The 19,724-nt window shown below is 38.6% G+C and overlaps 1 protein-coding gene across 1 annotated transcript in view; it reads left to right on the plus strand.

Moving 5' to 3' along the window:
- Window positions 1-8,070: 8,070 nt before the first annotated feature.
- Window positions 8,071-19,724, plus strand: part of ephb2a (eph receptor B2a) — a 66,037-nt gene continuing 54,383 nt past the window's right edge. Inside the window, exon 1 of the mRNA XM_067372332.1 lies at window positions 8,071-8,170. Coding sequence (XP_067228433.1) covers window positions 8,071-8,170 — 100 coding nt within the window. The remainder of the gene's footprint in view (window positions 8,171-19,724) is intronic.

The following is a 19,724-nucleotide window of genomic DNA, read 5'->3' on the forward strand; positions in this document are numbered from 1 at the left end:
ATCAGATACATTACATTGTTTGTGTGCCTGGAAGCCAGTTCAATAATGAATCAGGCATGAAGTGGATATCAGTGCCATGAATAGAGAATTATTGACTAGTGGCCATTTGTTTGACTAGTGGCCATTGTTATTTGATCTTGCCCCCCTGGTTTTGAAGCGAGGCAGAGATCTGCTCCCCAGATCCCTTCCCCTCGGGCTCCATGTCTAAACCGATAGTGAGATCAATACCATCAGCCTGTCTGCACAAGCTGTGACTGCTCCATGCTGGTTTTATTGGGCCCACACAATCCCATATCTAATAGCATAAACATATGTCAAGCTGTTAATTATACCTGACAAAATCAATTGTGTGACACCTAACTGTAGTAGTGTGGGATGGGGGAATAGGTTATGTTAGGTACCCAGACCATTATATTATTGTCATTATTATATGTGACCCTGGAACACAAAAACAGTCATATAGGGTCAGTTTTTTGAAATTGAGATTTATACGTCATCTGAAAGCTGATATACAGTGGGTACGGAAAGTATTCAGACCCCCTTACATTTTTCACTCTTTGTTATATTGCAGCCATTTGCTAAAATCATTTAAGTTCATTTTTTTTCCTCATTAATGTACACACAGCACCTCATATTGACAGAAAAACACAGAATTGTTGACATTTTTCAGATTTATTAAAAAAGAAAAACTGAAATATCACATGGTCCTAAGTATCTTTGCTCAGTATTTAATAGAAGCACCCTTTTGATCTAATACAGCCATGAGTCTTTTTGGGAAAGATACAACAAGTTTTTCACACCTGGATTTGGGGATCCTCTGCCATTCCTCCTTGCAGATCCTCTCCAGTTCTGTCAGGTTGGATGGTAAACGTTGGTGGACAGCCATTTTTAGGTCTCTCCAGAGATGCTCAATTGGGTTTAAGTCAGGGCTCTGGCTGGGCCATTCAAGAACAGTCACGGAGTTGTTGTGAAGCCACTCCTTCGTTATTTTAGCTGTGTGCTTAGGGTCATTGTCTTGTTGGAAGGTAAACCTTCGGCCCAGTCTGAGGTCCTGAGCACTCTGGAGAAGGTTTTTGTCCAGGATATCCCTGCCGCAATTATCTTTCCCTCGATTGCAACCAGTCGTCCTGTCCCTGCAGCTGAAAAACACCACCACAGCATGATGCTGCCACCACCATGCTTCACTGTTGGGACTGTATTGGACAGGTGATGAGCAGTGCCTGGTTTTCTCCACACATACCGCTTAGAATTAAGGCCAAAAAGTTCTATCTTGGTCTCATCAGACCAGAGAATCTTATTTCTCACCATCTTGGCAAACTCCATGCAGGCTTTCATGTGTCTTGCACTGAGGAGAGGCTTCCGTCGGGCCACTCTGCCATAAAGCCCCGACTGGTGGAGGGCTGCAGTGATGGTTGACTTTCTACAACTTTCTGCCATCTCCCGACTGCATCTCTGGAGCTCAGCCACAGTGATCTTTGGGTTCTTCTTTACCTCTCTCACCAAGGCTCTTCTCCCCCGATAGCTCAGTTTGGCCGGACGGCCAGCTCTAGGAAGGGTTCTGGTCATCCCAAACGTCTTCCATTTAAGGATTATGGAGGCCACTGTGCTCTTAGGAACCTTAAGTGCATCAGAAATTTTTTTGTAACCTTGGCCAGATCTGTGCCTTGCCAATTCTGTCTCTGAGCTCTTGAGGCAGTTCCTTTGACCTCATGATTCTCATTTGCTCTGACATGCACTGTGAGCTGTAAGGTCTTATATAGACAGGTGTGTGGCTTTCCTAATCAAGTCCAATCAGTATAATCAAACACAGCTGGACTCAAATAAAGGTGTAGAACCATCTCAAGGATGATCAGAAGAAATGGACAGCACCTAAGTTAAATATATGAGTGTCACAGCAAAGGGTCTGAATACTTAGGACCATGTGATATTTCAGTTTACTTTTTTAATAAATCTGCAAAAATGTCAACAATTCTGTCTGTCACGATCACGTCTGTTCCTGTCACATCCCGGACTACATTTCCCATGATCCTCCATTGCTCATCACCTGCACTCACTTCACAATCACTCCACACTAATCACCACACCCAGCTGCCACACATTACCTGGACTATAAAAGACTCATACACACACCACCTCACTGTGAAGTCTTGTTTACCCAGTGTGACATTTCCGAGCGTTATATCCCTGTTTACCCGTTTGTTACTGTTCCTGCCTGATTCCTGTTTTATGACCCATTGCTGCCTGCCTCGATCCTTGCCTGTACTCTGACTACGACTCTGCCTGTTCCTCACTGTTCCTGTTTGTTCCTGTTTTGACCCTGCCTGTATGACCACTCTTACTTTTGTAATAAAAGCTTGCTAATGGATCTCCGCCTACGTCGCCGCTGATCGCCCAGAGCAACGTCACGTCGCCGCTGATCACCCAGAGCAAAGTCACGTCGCCGCTGATCGCCCAGAGCAAAGTCACGTCGCCGCTGATCACCCAGAGTCACGTCACGTCTGTAGATCAGTCCGGGAGCGGAGAGGGATGCGTTCCAGTGTGGCTGATCCTCCACTGACTACGGTCCGAGCAGCTGGCATCCCCAAGTCCTCGCCGGCCGCTTCGCTCTCAAGCCCGGTGGCCGCTTCGCTCTCAAGCCCGGTGGTCGCTTCGCACTCAAGCCAACCGGTTGCAACGCTCTCAAGTTCGCCTGTGTCTACGGACAAGATGGCCGCATCGCCTGTGTCTACGGACAAGATGGCCGCATCGCCTGTGTCTACGGACAAGAGGGCCGCATCGCCTGTGTCTACGGACAAGAGGGCCGCATTGCCTGTGTCTACGGACAAGATGGCCGCATCGCCTCATCCTCGGAAGAGGAGGAGGAGGAGGAGGGCTTCTTCCGTTCTTCCCCCTCTTACGCCCAAGCTGCTTGTTCGGCCGGCGCCACCTGCGCTTCCTGCCTGGCCAGCACCACCTGAACTGCTGTGGCTGCCCAAGCCACCTGACCCGCCTGACCTGCCGTGGTTGCTCAAGTCACCTGACCTGCCGAGGTTACCCAAGCCACCTGATCCCCCATGGCCTTCTGACACTCCGGACCCACCATGGCTGCCCGTGGCACCTGACCCGCCATGGCGGCCCGGGAACCTGCATTGGAGACTCCGTTCCTGTCCGCCACTAGAGCTCCAATGCACCCACCCCCCCTCCCTATTGGTGTCATCTACGCCGCGAGGACGCGCCTTCCGGGAGGGGGGCGTTATGTCACGATCACGTCTGTTCCTGTCACATCCCGGACTACATTTCCCATGATCCTCCATTGCTCATCACCTGCACTCACTTCACAATCACTCCACACTAATCACCACACCCAGCTGCCACACATTACCTGGACTATAAAAGACTCATACACACACCACCTCACCGCGAAGTCTTGTTTACCCAGTGTGACATTTCCGAGCGTTATATCCCTGTTTACCCGTTTGTTACTGTTCCTGCCTGATTCCTGTTTTATGACCCATTGCTGCCTGCCTCGATCCTTGCCTGTACCCTGACTACGACTCTGCCTGTTCCTCACTGTTCCTGTTTGTTCCTGTTTTGACCCTGCCTGTACGACCACTCTTACTTTTGTAATAAAAGCTTGCAAATGGATCTCTGCCTCAGTCCCGCTGCGTTACACTGTCAATATGGGGTGCTGTGTGAACATTAATGAGGAAAAAAAAAACTTAAATGATTTTAGCAAATGGCTGCAATATAACAAAGAGTGAAAAATTTAAGGGGGTCTGAATACTTTCCGTACCCACTGTAAATGAGCTTTCCATTGATGTATGATTTGTTAGGATAGGCAACTATTTGACTGGTTTTGTGGTTGAGGGCCACATATTTACTTATTCTGTTTCTTTTTTTCTTTCTTTACACATTCTTTGAGCCCACACCTTTACGACTTTCCCCAATCTTAAAGACTTGGGGTGCTGCCAACTGATACCATCCTACTATTTTCAGAGCTTAATTCGCAGAGGATCATGTGCGTGCTCCAGATATTAAATTACTCATGAAATATTTGTTCATCCTCCAGGCCTTGTTCATCTTAACAGAAAGCTCCGCTAAGTCCTGAAATGTCAAAGAGAGCAAATTTGAGTCACCCTTTGTGAGCAAGGTCAATTTTTCCAATTTAGAGCAGCAGGATTAGAAAGCCAGACCCATATCAGTGCGTGTTATTATCAGAAGCCATCAAACTGGCATGGTGGGGTGTCAGCCGTGTCATGTTTGTTTCTACTCTCACAAAAGAGAGTATTTTGTGGGTCTGTGCTCTCATGGTAGAGTTCAGAGCAAGACGCACTGACCCTCTTTGAGGGTCGCTGAACTTCTTTGAGCTTGTTTAGTTTCAGACTTTCCAGTTACTGATAGAAACAGAAGAAAAACTTAAAGGTAGGGTAAGCAATTTGTTTTATAACACTTTTTATAACACTCATAACATTTAACCCTTTTTGTTATACTGGTTGAAACTCTCTTCACATCCTGATAGCAATCAAAAATAGAAGTGGTCTGAATATAATTTTTTTTTTACATATATCTTCAATGGAAGTCTCGAACCAAAAATGTTTGTCCAATCACTGCATTCAGTCCAATTGCAACGATACATTGTCCTACCTGTCCAACATATGTATTTCCATACCTCCGTGTACCCTGCTCACACAGACATCACACGTCATCAGTGGAACGTAAAGCTATACACAGACAGTCACAGAGCGCCGCAAAAAAACAAACAGCAGTCGCCTTTTACAGCTCATCCTGAAACAAAACACTGAGCTTTTATGCCGCATTTACGCCACGTCGTAACCGTAATTACAAGATGGCAACCCGTGATGTTCTACCCGGAGCAGATCACATCCTCAGACTCAGATTTATGTGTTTCTATGTCAACACCATAGGCGTAATTTTTGGGTGGGACGGGTGGGACATGTCACCAAAACTTTTTGCCAGGGTCGATATTGTTCCCACCACTTTTTGAAACATCTCATTGCACGGATGTATACTAATACAAAAGAAACATCTTTAGCTGATTAGCAATTCGTTCGTTTGTGTTAAATAGGCGATCTGGCGCTGGGATGTGTTGTTTTTGAAACTATGTTGAGTGCTTGTTGCCGCTGTTATCAGTGGCGCAACAGTGTTCTCTTGGCGCTCTTGCACACTGTGCAGTGTTCACTCGAACGAGCGCTGTTGCGGCTGTAGACTCTATTCGTTCCAGTGAAATCACTAAACAAAATACACTGTTCTTGATGTACAATAACTGATCAACATCTTTGGTCCTGCGGCGCGAATGATGCGGTGCGAATTGAGCGAAATGCACAAGTTGAAAAATCTGAACTTTGGCGTAAATTCGCGCCGCGTTAACCAATCAGGAGCTTGCTCTAGTAGTGACGTGACGTAGCGAGCTGAGGCAGAAATTCGAAACAACAATGGAGGACAAAATCATTGTCGCTGTACATCTTCATACATTTATAGAAACAGAAATAAAAAGGATCGTGTTTGAAAGAAAGTGAGTGAGGAGGTCGAACAATCTGATAAATTGTAAAAAACGGTCTTTATTTAATTTGAGCTATATATATATACATATTAAGACTACAAGCCAACTAAAGACAACCAATTGAGCTTATTCGCTGTAATTTACAATTATTTCCCCACTGACAAGTTGTGTTTATTCAGAGGAAGTCTGCAGAAAGCAGTAGTAGAGTCTGGGACACATAAAGGAGCGGGAGAGCCCCTCTCATGACGCGAATTTGCGTCTGCTGTGAAGGGATTTTCACACACGAATGAAGCGAATGTCACGCGCGAACGAAGCGAGTAAACTCAAAATGTTCAAGCGTCCAACACGCGAATATCGCGATTTATTTGCGCAAGTCGCGTCTGGTGTGAACGCAGCATCAGACAATCTAACAAAAATTGCGGCTCCACATATTTATTGACTAATATTAATACTCTCGAGACTAACAATATATTGTATTATAGTAGATGTAAGGACAAAACTATCATATTAAACATGAGGTCTATGTCAATACATTTTGTGCATTTATTATTGTAATGATACAATTACAATACCCCAAGTTACGCCACTGGTCAACACTGTAAATGCTGAAATGAATCTGCAGCAGTCAGGTGGTACAACTAGAGCTCTGTAAGTTGTTTACGTTCATTATTATTGTAATGTTATGTGCTTTGAGGCATGAGGTGATTTAACGCCGTTGTGACGCTTTGCAGACTCTGCTGTGTTTTTGTTGATTTGGAGGAGGTGTGGCTTTGGAAACACTCTGAAGAGAGGTTGGGATCTCATACTTTCAAAGCTAGCTTGCTATTGCTAGCCACTCCGAAATGGTCTACCTTACCTTTAAGTGAAAATTTACATAAGTTCAGTGAGATGTAATTAATTCAAGTTATTTAGCAGAATGATGCATTTTACTGCATCTCTCTCTCTCTCTCTCTCTAAATATATATATATATATATACAAACACAAACACACGCACACAATCAGTGATATGAGCCAGAGTAAAAACCAGTTTCATGGTTCAATTCATGACCCACAAGTCAAGACAGATTAGACCTGATTGGGCTGTTGGTGCCATATGTGACCTACAATCTTCGCTCTGCTAGCATTAGTAGACAGGAGGGTCGCCAATCTCCCTGGGCAAAGGTTTCCATGGAAACGACCCCTGGATTCTCCAGTCTGCCGTTTTGCAGTCCTCACTCATCTTGAGGCTGAATTATCCTAGATTCCTTTATGTCAGTTCCATATTCTTCTGCTCTATTTCCTCCCTCTCTCACCCTCTCTCTCTTTCCCTAACTCTCAGTCTCTCTCTTTTCTGTGGTCTATCCCTCTCTTGCTCTTGTTCTGTTGTACGCCGTTTGGATTTTTACAGAAATTTGTAATCATGCTCTATTTTTAATGAGTCATTATGATTTTCCTCTTCAGCTGCATGTTTTTAGATACAATCAAATGTGCATGTCTTATATTAAAAAATGACTGTACTTAAAAGCTGTATTCATGTTTTTACTTGTTTTTGACAGATGACAGATTTTTAAATAAATATTTAAAATGTTGTGAAAAACATTTTTAAATTGAACTGTGCATATGCTAATAGCTCCACTATCCAGGATTCAAAATTATATTATTAAAGTCACGGGGAATATATCTAAGAGAATCCATGTATGAGGGCTGAAGTACCACATGGAGGTTCACACATGGGAGTCAAAGATCACGAGCAGCGGTGTTGAGAAACGAGGTCGTTTGTCTTCTTCACACCAGCCCCTTGTGTGATCTGTCAGTTTTATAAAATCGCAAGTGCCTCAAAGGATTAGAGAACTATTTGATAGATGATGATCACATGCACCACTCTATCTCACGCCCCCACCTCCCCCCGCACCAAGACAGAACAAACTCCAGGGGGCGCTGTTGGTGTAAAATAAATTCTTAGTGTCATTGATCAAACAAGTGAATGACGGGCAAATTACAGGGCTTGTATGAAACAGAATGATATTTATTTAAATAAATAATTATTTTATTTATTTATTCGAAGTAAATAATTATTTATTTGATCTATGTTGCGTGACTTCCGACATAAGTTTTAAATGACTGACGTTATGGATATTATCCTGTTACCAGTTGCTAACAAATATGGTAGGAAAAGATAGCAAAAGGCTAAACACGTAAAAAATACATTTTAATTTTAAAAACACGGTGTAGGTTTTAAAGTACTTATATTAATTTTTTTTTTCAGAGAGAATTTGTTCAATTTTAAGAATATTTATTTGATTTTTTTAACAACATTTATATAAGTATAATTTATTTATTAATAACTTTAAAGTAAATTAGCTTTTATAGGCTAACAACGATGATAATAATAATAACGTTATTATTATCTTGCAGACACTATGATTATCACGTTTGTTGAGCATCACTCTTGTAATACACACATTCCCGCCCCTCGTCTGCGTTTCATTGGTTTCGTCCAAACTTGCTTTAGTTCTTCCAGTCCGATGGGGTTTATTCGAGAGCTTGTGATCTTAGTGTGTTCACAGATGGCCTGCCGGACAAGTTTTCAATGAATATTCTGGGTCTTTACAGTAAAATGCCCAAATTTACGGCAATTATGGATATAATTCGTTTGTTATGGATAATACGGATTGTGTGGGCTGTTGAAGGTAAGAGCATGTGTCTGTGTCAAGCGTGTGTGCTTTGAAATGTCTGTTACTTTTTACGCTACATCACACTGATGATATTGACCAAATTAAGATGATAATTATTTGAAGAAAGCCGCTGATACTAGTGTTTTACAGTCATGTCATATTATCTCAATTTAAAGGCTTCTGTTTGCATTAAAGTGCACCGAAAACAGGTGCACTGCAACTGTCTGTGGGTATAAATGAACTGTTATCATTTAAATCAGTACAAAGTGTTTAAAAAGAGAAAAAGTTAAATTGAGATTGTTCACCTAAAAATTAAATTCTGTCATCATCATTTACTCACCCTAATGTTGTTTCAAACCTGCATGACTTTCTTCCTTTCTGTGTAACACAAAAGGAGATGTTAGGCAGTCTGTTCCATTCACTTTCATTGCATCTTTTTCAATGAAAATGAATGGTGACTGAGACTCATTCTGCCTTACATCTCCTTTTGTGTTCCACAGAAGAAAGAAAGTCATACAGGTTTGTAACAACACGAGGGCGTAATGATGTCTCTTTAAGCAGCGTTATTGAGCCCCCATGTGTGTCTCAGAAAATGATACATCTTCAGTAACATTTGGGAATGTATATTCTCAAACCTAGTGAACTGCCTATAGAGCATTTTCTGGTATTACAAAAACGAATGCAGATAGGTGGCCCAAAATGCTGTCTATGTGGGTTTAAAGAGCAATAGAGTAGTATTGAAATTGAAAATATCTTAAAAATTCCTTAAAGTCATTTCCATAGTACATTTTTGTCTGTCATGTTTCAGTCTGTTAGTACACATGGGCCATTGTCTCAAATCTCTGCCTGGAGATCTGCATCAGCACCTCATCATCACCTGAAACCTGAAATCTCTTTTTAAACTCCAAGATAGTGAAGTCTGTCTTAAATATATTCAGAAAAATAGGGACATAATTATGTCTGCAGATGTCCTCTTAGAAATTTGGAAGTCATTTAGATTCTCATTAGAAATCTTGTTCTATAGAATGAATCTGTGTGTGTGTGTGGTTGGTCAGTCAGTTGGTCCTCCTTGGTATGGTGGACCTGTTGCAACAGGACATGGGAGGAGAAACAGTACAGTAGTTATGCATTTCTTTTGAGAATTATTTTTTTGATGATATCATCATCTTATTCTTGATCAGACTTAGTAATACTATTATCCAAAACAGAGTTTCCTCAGCAATGCCATAGAAGGGCCATTTTTGGTTCCCCAAAGAACCTGATCAGTTCTTAAAAGAACCATTTACTTTAGTCTGAAGAACATTTAAGTAATCTAAATAATCTTTTGTGCAATGAAAAAGGTCATCCATGTAGGATATTAATGTTTTTATTTTCTTAAGTGCGTAGTGATTCATTCATATTTATTACCTATGGAAATTTCTCTGTGGAACATCAGATGAGAGTTTTATCATTTATTCTGATGATAAGCCATTTATAGTGATACACTAATAATGCCTAAGCTTAGCCATAGCCTAAAAATCACACAGTTCATTCCTGTTTGTTTGGTCTGTCTGATGGATGAGAGGAGTAAAAGCTTATTCATCACACCTCAGAGCAGATACAGATCTTGGGAGTGAAATAATTGTTTACAGCATTGAGACACGCATGACTTAGACTGCGACTAAGGGCATGGATATTTCCTCAAGTGAGTGGGGATGTCTGTGTGAATTAGACCCCGCTTTGACTAATCTAATGTATCTGTCCTGTTTCAATTTTGTTCGCTGGGTTCTTCATTTGCCCAGGGGCAGCGAGTAAATGATTGCTGTAATGTGAAGAAAATACATGGCTGGACTGCCATTTAAGCTCCTGTTCTGTTTTGTTCTGTCAATCATGTTGCAAGCTATAATAACAGGACTGTGCTGGAAAAACCGACCCCCCCCCCCCCCAGCTTTTGTAGAGAAAGTAGTGTGCATAAATTAAAGTAGCAATGCATTAGTGGCTGTTTATGTCAAAAATACACTATTTTTAATTTTTACAGAATCATATTTTTAAATATCACTACATATCTTTGTAAGGTGCTGTTTATTCAAAAATACATTAAAAATCCAATTCATACAATGAACTGAATTCCCTACCAGAGTTATTATAGTTAACTAAAAGTAAAAACATTAAAAAGAAATTTAGCTACTGGAAATAAAATAAACGCTATCTGAAATAAATTATACATTTGTTATAGCTGCATAAAAACTTATTTTATTTTAGCTTGATGCTTAGGAATCATTTTCTTTTAGTTTAACTTGATTGACTTAAATAACTAAAACTGAAATAAATAAAAACGAATAATAAAAACTACATTGACCAAAAAAAAAAAAAAAAAGACAAAAACACATACATGTTAGATAGATGGGTATAGTGAAAATGATTATTAAGAAGTACATTCACCTGTATTTAAGGTGTAGGGCAGAGATGGGCAACTTTAATAATGACGAGAGCCAGCATTTTTCTCCTTTTTGAGAAGGAGCCAGATTACTAATCCACACATTTTACACTGTTTTATTCAGTTTTCTTTTTGAGGGAAATCAATGTACAATTAATGCAATGAGTTTTTAATTATTTTTTTTAACTATAAAATTGGTGCAATTATGCCAATTCCAATGGCAATTTCATTGTCAATTGAAAAGCAAACGTCTGTTGCATTGCCTGTAAATTTGAAACAAACAAATTTACAAAGGTCCTATTTTTGATTTGTTGCCCACAGAACATTCTCAACCCACCCTCAGAGAACAGCTAAAAAAGTGCTTATTAAAAAAAGTTATTCCAAATGTTATTACAAAAATTTGCACATTATCATTCATGAATGAAAATAATATAATAACATAATTTTTAACAATAGCTGAATATAAGAACACATGCATTTACCATTAATTTCAGACAACATTCCCACTATTAAAAAGGCTTCTCTCAGTGGCCGTTACATGACACAGTTTAAATTTTTTTTTTCAGTTTAATTTACACAACAACAGCATTTTGGGGGCCTGAAAATGCAAACTTTTGAAAACAAGTTTAAAAGTGGAACTTTAAAAAAAAAAAAACGATACTGTTATCGTAAACGTGCCCTCAATGAGAAACATGTGGCCTCTCAAAAAGGTGCTGATTTTGTATTTTACCTTTTTAATCTGATATGAGAGCAACTCTGGCGTGACCGGTTTATCTTTCATACTTCTCTTTGTTCGTACTTCATACATTCACATTAGCGCGCATATCCTACAATGCTCACCTTGTAATAACAGTTATCGGCAGGACCTAACGACCCCTCCTGATTGGGGTTAGCGTTAATATCCTAATCTGAAAGCTATCTTTACATGACTCACTTGTAAATGTATTAAAATTGAGCAGAATATTATACAGTTCACCTGATTTACCTGCAAAAATATTGCGGGCCACCAGTTGCCCATCCCTGGTGTAAGGTAAATTATACTTTTGATGGTTACATCACATGATTTACGTCCATTTTTATACACTTGTCTTTGCAAGTGGTATAAGTTTTTCAAAGTCACGTGAAACCAATATTAATACACAAATTATATGAAATAAAATTTTTCCTTCTCTGTATTGTGGACCCTCTTATATGTCATTGACCCTTTTAGAATTGGGAGATTTTTTACTTTCCATCCTTAATCAGAGGAATACAACCATTACCTTTTTTGTTTCCATACAAAAACAGCAGCCGTGTGTCCTAGAAAGCACCTGTGTCCAATCGTTCGATCGTATGACGTGTATGCGCGCAGGGTCCATGTGATGTTTGTCATGCAGGCCTCAGTACTGTCTGCACTCCTCCGTCCTTCTTTATTAGGAGCAAGACCTGCCTCTGGCATCTGCGACATCTTTCCGAGCCTTTACATAAGCACGGCAAACCTTACCAATTTCAGTCATGCTAGACACAGTCGGCTCTGTGGCCCGTCAGCTCTGCAGAGCGACAGACAGAACAAACTGTCTCTGAATCAATGAATTTATGAGTGATGTGAAACTGGGAGTTTCCATATGGCCTCTCATGACAAGATTTTGTCCACAGGCTTGTGAGAGGGTCAAAATGGTGAAATTATCAGGTATCCAAGAGGGACTTACCATCTGCTTGACAATTTAATTATCCATCTGTCTCTCTGTCTTGTTGAGTGATCATTTTGAATAAAATGAGGTGAAATGGATTGTCCTCTTAATGTTAATTATTAGCCAGTTTGATGCGCTGTCATATTGATTTAAATCCATGCTATTTTTGAGTGCACAGATGAGGGTACAAAACAAATTTGTATGTGTAAAAACTCAGAATCTCATCTAACAAAATGTCAAAGTGTCAGCTGTTATCAAGGAGCAATATCTCTCTAACTACTACCACACATGTGTGGGCAGACATGGTTCATTTTTTAAATGGACAGCACAAACCGAGTACAGTGGTCAGTGGGAGAAAGTAGAAAAGAGTTTAAACTAGCAACCCTTCCATTTTATAAAAGCTTTTGATGTTTAGGATGAGACAATAAGTAGTACACAGGATCATATTCCTGTTGTTTCTCTCCAAAGTTGTGGGCACACAGTTGGGTCAAAGACATGACTTATTTATTTTGCCAAGATCTATTAATTTATCCAAAAATACATAAAAATGTGATTTATACGTACAATGACCTGAATCAGTCTGTTCTATGATGAACATGTTTTTCATTAATTTTAAAGCAAATTAATTTTAAAGCAAAAATGTCAGTGTGATACAACTGTTCTGATATCATAATGAAGAAAAAGCCAGAATTAAAACCTTAAGGCCTGGTTTCACAGACCAGGCTTAGATTAAAGGGTTAGTTCACCCAAAAATGAAAATTATGTCATTAATGACTCACCCTCATGTCGTTCCAAACCCGTAAGACCTCCATTCATTTTCGGAACACAGTTTAAGATATTTTAGATTTAGTCCGAGAGCTTTCTGTCCCTCCATTGAAAATGTATGTACGGTAGACTGTCCATGTCCAGAAAGGTAATAAAAACATCATCAAAGTAGTCCATGTGACATCAGTGGGTTAGTTAGAATTTTTTGAAGCATCGAAAATACATTTTGGTCCAAAAATAACAAAAACTACGACTTTATTCAGCATTGTATTCTCTTCCGGAATCCTTTCCATTGAATTGATTCCATTGAATCCTTTCATCTGTCGGCGTTGGTAATGCACTTTTACATCGTTGTTTTTGGCAATTAGGACATCCGTGACATGCACACTTACAAACCTTAAAAAATATAGCAATACCAAAATACAAACAATGTAGAATAGCTTGAATACAGCGTGCGTCTCCCTCAGACTGTGAACGAAGCTCGGGCGCACCGGATAACACGTCATCAGCGTCTTACGTCAGCAGCATCACTGTGGAGTCGTGAACCACACTCCGGAGCAGAAGGGGGTGGTAATGCACCAATAAGCTGGATGCCAACCGCCGTAAAACAGGAAAGAAGCGGCGGAGTCATGAACGTGGATTGACCCGGAAGAGAATACAATGCTGAATAAAGTCGTAGTTTTTGTTATTTTTGGACCAAAATGTATTTTCGATGCTTCAAAATGTTGCGGATGTCCTAATCTTCAAAAACAACCACGGCGACGTAAAAGTGCATTACCAATGCCGACAGATGAAAGAATTCAGTGGAATCAATTTGATGGAATCAATTCAATGGAAAGGATTCCGGAAGAGAATACAATGCTGAATAAAGTCATAGTTTTTGTTATTTTTGGACCAAAATGTATTTTCGATGCTTCAAAAACTTCTAACTAACCCACTGATGTCACATGGACTACTTTGATGATGTTTTTATTACCTTTCTGGACATGGACAGTATACCGCACATACATTTTCAATGGAGGGACAGAAAGCTCTCGGACTAAATCTAAAATATCTTAAGCTGTGTTCCGAAGATGAACGAAGGTCTTACGGGTTTGGAACGACATGAGGGTGAGTCATTAATAACACAATTTTCATTTTTGAGTGAGCTAACCCTTTTAGTATTTTAGCCATTTTTTTTTTAAAATGTTCACTAGATTTTTGTATTTTTCCTTAGTCTGATAAATCACTGATAAATTGAGCCAGTCCTTTCTCATGTGCTTATCTGATGAAGGTTTATTTATGCATGTGGCATTTTTCTGCATTATTGTGGTGTTGCTTATTTGATGATGTATTTGAGCACATGGCGTTATTGTGGACTATAATATTTTGCTTTTTATTTTGATTATTTTGTTTGTGCTTGTTTTTAATGAAGATATATTGGAGCATATGGTGCTTTAAGCATTTCACACCCATCTGATCTGTATGCCACCCAAGCTGGAAAGTCATTCATCTTGCTACTACTGAAAAAGTAAATGGTTTTTATGCCAGTCCATACAGGACAGTACTGTAAGTGCAATATAATTCAGCCCCATGTACATGATAGTGTTAAAACCTGGCTCAGTCTTTGCTCACAGGTGTCTAATGGACTGTGCTAAACTGTTATTTTCTTTTTTGAAAAAGAATCTGAATATAAATTGTAGTCATTGACCCAAAAGCTTTACATTCCGAAGTGAACTTAATGAAAAGAGAAGAGAGATCCCTGAGCTAAAGAATCTCTATTCGAAGTGATTAAAAATCAGATGAAAAGTTAATTTGCTCTCATAGCCTGAAGCTGCTAATTTACTTGATATCCACCGAGAATCTGATTTGCAAATGGATTGTTGTTGAGTGATCATCAGTCTTCAGTCAAAACCTTCTCAACTGGAACCTTTTGGAAGCATTTTTAACTTCGTTCTGAATTTGCTACATGATTTTAAGATTATAGATATTCTGCTCAGTAATCTTTCTAAATGCAGAGAATTTGCCTCAGGATGTGACTTATGTGTTCCATGTATAATTTTGATCTGCATAAGCTTCATTATGTTTTCCTCATTTTTCGTGCATTGAAGGTCCTAAAGTCAAGCAAGAAATGATTATGAATGGGCATCCCAGATAATGAGCTGATATTGCATAATCATAATATCCTCAATAGTAACAGAAGTCAGATGCAGTCAGTACGCAGTGGTTTTTTCGTCAGAGCAGAAGCGCCCTTATTCCATAGAGAGCTGACATAAAATATTGAACTTCAAAAAGCTCATGACCTACTTCTCCGCAATCCTCGATTTTGTAACTGATTATCTGAAAACACAAGGATACATGTTTGGTTTAATATCACATCTGTTGTCTTAAGTATAATTTAGTCTTTTATTGTTATTGCTACCTCAGTAGAAAACATGAATGCATAATCACAGTCTTGGGATGCTTCTTATAACTTCTACCTCATCATACATTAGTCATTTGCATTCAGTGGATTTATGGAGTAGATGCCAATGTATTTTCCATTAGTAATTCATGAATGTACTCTCTTTACATCTATTTAGGCTCACATCTGTACATTTTGAATAAATCAATGTCATACAAAAGTTTAGGTTCAGTAAGATTTTTTTTTGTTGTAAAAAATACTTTCAATCGAAAATTGTCATTTATAATGTTACAGAAGATTTACAGATTTTCCATTTTCCAAGTTGTTCTTTTGAACATTCTATTCATCAAAGACTCCTAAAAAATCCATGTTTCACGGTTTCCATAAAAATATTAAGCAGCAACTGTTCTCAACATTGATGATAATAATAAGAAATGTTTCTTCAGCACCAAATCAGAATATTAGAATGATTTCTGAAGGATCATGTGACATTGAAAACTGAAGTAATGATACTGAAACTTCTACTTTGCCATGACAGGAATAAATGATGTTTTTGTAATTATATTTTTACAGTTTTTACTGTATTTTTAATAAAGTAAATGCAGCCTTGGTAAGCATAAGAGACTTTTCAAAAACATTTTTTTTTTTTTTTTTTTTTTTTTTTTTAAATCTTACTGATCCCCCAAAGTTTAAATGGTAGTATGCAAGCAAGGATGAAGCTAAGACTCAGAAAGCTCCAAATGTAGCAAAAAATTGGGATTGCCCTGTAAATAAAACTTGGTGATTGGTCTGTAGCTTCTTTGAACACTGCAAAATGACATGGGCCGGATTGTGAGAATGATAATCTGACCGTGGCTGATGTAAGTGACGCAAGCGATTTTTTTGAAAGACTAACCATCTACTAAAACCTAAATCTATCATGACCTCTGATCTCTTTATTCAGTGACAATCAGGTTCATCTAGGAAGTTTTTAGTTCTGCAGAAATCTTTGTGGAGTCAAATAGGCCTATGTTTAATATACAATGTATTAATAAGCATCCAAAACTTAATGCAAATCAAAATCACAGAGAACTGGAGACTGACTGTTCTCAGATAACACAAAAACCTGTGCTGTTTGTTATAAATAATCTCATCATCACAGGGATGAAGTAGCAATAATGCAAAATTTATACCTCCATGGCCTGTAAATGTACTCATCATTGGCAGGTGTGGTTAATTTTGGCCCCCAAATGCGAGTAGACATAGTCCGAGTATGGTTTGTCTGCTTCAGGGTGCTTTTTCGGCTCTTGTCCCACATTGCCATGGAGATGAGAGTTGTAAATTAGGAAAGGAGGGGATTAGTGTTGGTCTGTAAACTGTGAGCAGGCTGCTCCACTGACCCACTGCTCATTCAGCGCCATCACATTTGGCTCCTGTCTACAAATGTTAGACAGTCACACAGCTGAGATATGCAGGGGTTTATGGGCAAAACGTCCCCCTGATGTCTGCTCAAAATCCTGACATAACAGAGTGAGACAAATCTCTTGTTGGACCACAGCGCATGCTTTACTGCCATGTACCACAGACTTGTTTCATCAATAGCTTTTGTAGGTCAGCGAATCCCAATTGTGTATCCAACAATGGATTTAGGAAGAAAATGTTTGCTTGATTTGAAAGTCACTATGAAATAAAAATGGACACTTCTTATTTTTCATGGAATATTGCCAGTACTTATAAATGATTTATCCGTGTATGTCAGTTTTATTTATTTATTTATTTATTTATTTATTTTTTATGTGCCCTAATCTTTAATCAAAATAACTTCCCCTCCCTCTTGCAACAACATCCTTCTCTTCTCTGATGACGTGTTTATTGGCGAAAGGGCAGGACAACCTGTTACTCACATGAGATCAAATGATAATGATCCAATCAAGTCCCACTGGACAAAATCTTGTCCGGGAAGCCCCTTCACTCGATTATACATTAAAATAGGGAAGAAAAGACTATTGCAACTTCCTTTTTCATGCTGGCTTTAACGGTATAGTTCACCCCTGAAAATGTTGTCATTGTTTACTTGCCACCATGTTGTTCCAAACCTGTATGACTGACTTTCTTCACAGAAGTCAAAAAGTGTTTTTATTTTTTTATTTTTTTCATAAAATTAAAGTCAGTGGGGTCCGATGTTGTTTTCACCCCCCTTTCATTGTATGGACAAATTCATTGTTGTTATTGTTTAATTTTTTTAAACTAATAAAAATGATAAAAGCGCTTAACTAAAAGTAATTAAAATGAAAGCCGAAAATATAAAGAATAAAAAGAACATTTCAATAGATTAATATTCGTGTTGTCAAAAGTACTGACTTCGGTACCAAGTTTTAGAAATGTGACGATATCAGCATTTGCCCCTAGCATTTTGAGTGCTGTTGAGCGGATTCTTAATCTGATTGGCCATTGTGTTCACGTGCTCAACAGATATGACTGTGATTGGCTACACTGTTAAAAAAAAAGATTGATTTTAACGGCAAAAGACCGTAAGAATGCTGTAAAAATGCTACGGTGAAAAACTGTACAGGGAACAACTGTAATAGATTTAACTGTACATTTAATGTAATTTTACAGTAATTTTACAGTTTTTGGAAGTGAAAAAGAACAAGTAGGCTTACTTGTATAACAGTAAAATAAAAACGTAATTTGGCATTCCCATAATTCCCTGCGTTACACTTCACATTTGATATATTTTCATTGAAATCTTTGTTTCTTCTTAGTATTTCCTAATCAGTTATGTAAATTAGGGTTTTATGTTACATCTTATGTTGTTAAATTAATGTTTATTGCATTTTTTAACTTAAAACGCTGCTACTGTATTTTTTGGGGTAAATTTCTGGCAACTACAGATAATATATCCACTGATAGATGGATCTGCTGACAGATCAACACTCCCGTGTGTATCTGTGTAAGAGCTCAGTGAAGAGTGTCAAAGATGTCTATTTACAACATGTTTTTGAAGCGTTGATCATTGTAGCCAATCACAGACATATCTGATGAGCACGTGAACACAATGGCCAATCAGAGGTGTTTAAAAATCCGCTCAACAGCGCTCAAAATGCTAGAGGGAAATGCTGGGATCGTCACATTTTTAAAATTTCAGTACCAACTTGATACCGAAGTCGGTACTTTTGACAACACTAATTAATATGCTATAATTGTATGTAAATAATACTAAATAATATATTCATAACACTGTCAGAATATAATCTTTTAAACCACACGAGGGTGAGTAAATGATGATAGAACAGAGTATTTATTTTTGGGTGGTCCATCCTTTTAAGTAAACTGTGAAACTACAAAATCGTATCCTCTCTTCTATATGGCAGACTTGTCATTGGTTGCAGACTGGTGCTATTGTTCTTTTGAAGATGAATTGTGAATTTACACAGTCAGACACACTGCGGCGGTCCCCATGGTCTAGTGAATGTTTTAGCATCCCTCCCACAGGTTGACTGACAGATCTGGAGCACAGAGGATCAATGCACTCCGTCCTCTTTCTGCGGAATTCTGAGCGTGTCCTTGTACTAGTTCACGTTCACATTGTGTCATAGCAACTCACTGTAGGATATGGAAGCTATTGATCAGTTTAGAATATCGATGACATTCAACACTGTTTGAAATTACTATATACTGGTGTGTAAATGCTGTTTCAGTTGCATAATAATGTTTACGTTTTTGTTTTTTTTTCCATTTCAAATTACAGCTACATGAACTCCACAAGTTTGTGTAGAATAGATCCAAAGAGCAACTTTTGCTTCAATGGAAGAACATCTGACCATCTGTACAAAGGAGTCACATGATCAATGTAACATTTATCTGGTTAGTGATGAGAAGCCAGAAATTTCTATTTCTAATTTATGTTAAGTCATAAAATTTTTTTCCCCATTTATTTCCAGGTTAAATTAGATCTTGAGTCCCAGATTTTCAAAGTGGTCTCAGACTTATGGATCCCGTTGTATGTCAGTAACATAAGCATTATATAATATCAGTATTGCGTGTGTTCATGTGTGCGTGTGTTGGCAGTATTTGATGGAATGAAATACCATAGGGATCTGCATAGTTTGTGAGGGGTTGCTATTGCATATCGTGTATGATCAAAGCTTGATTTAATTCTTGATTTAACTCTACATTAATTTTTCAGTATGTTTCAGTGGCAATTTTTGTGCTTCCATATAGAGAAAACAAAACTAATGTTGGAGATCAGGACAGTAAAAGCATCATGAAATGAGAATGTTTATCAAGGTTCTAGACAAAAAACAAAAAGATTAAGAAAAAAAAAAAAGTTTTATAGAATATTTCAGCCAGCAT

The sequence above is a fragment of the Chanodichthys erythropterus genome, chromosome 20, assembly GCF_024489055.1.
Source record: "Chanodichthys erythropterus isolate Z2021 chromosome 20, ASM2448905v1, whole genome shotgun sequence".
NCBI lineage: Eukaryota > Metazoa > Chordata > Actinopteri > Cypriniformes > Xenocyprididae > Chanodichthys > Chanodichthys erythropterus.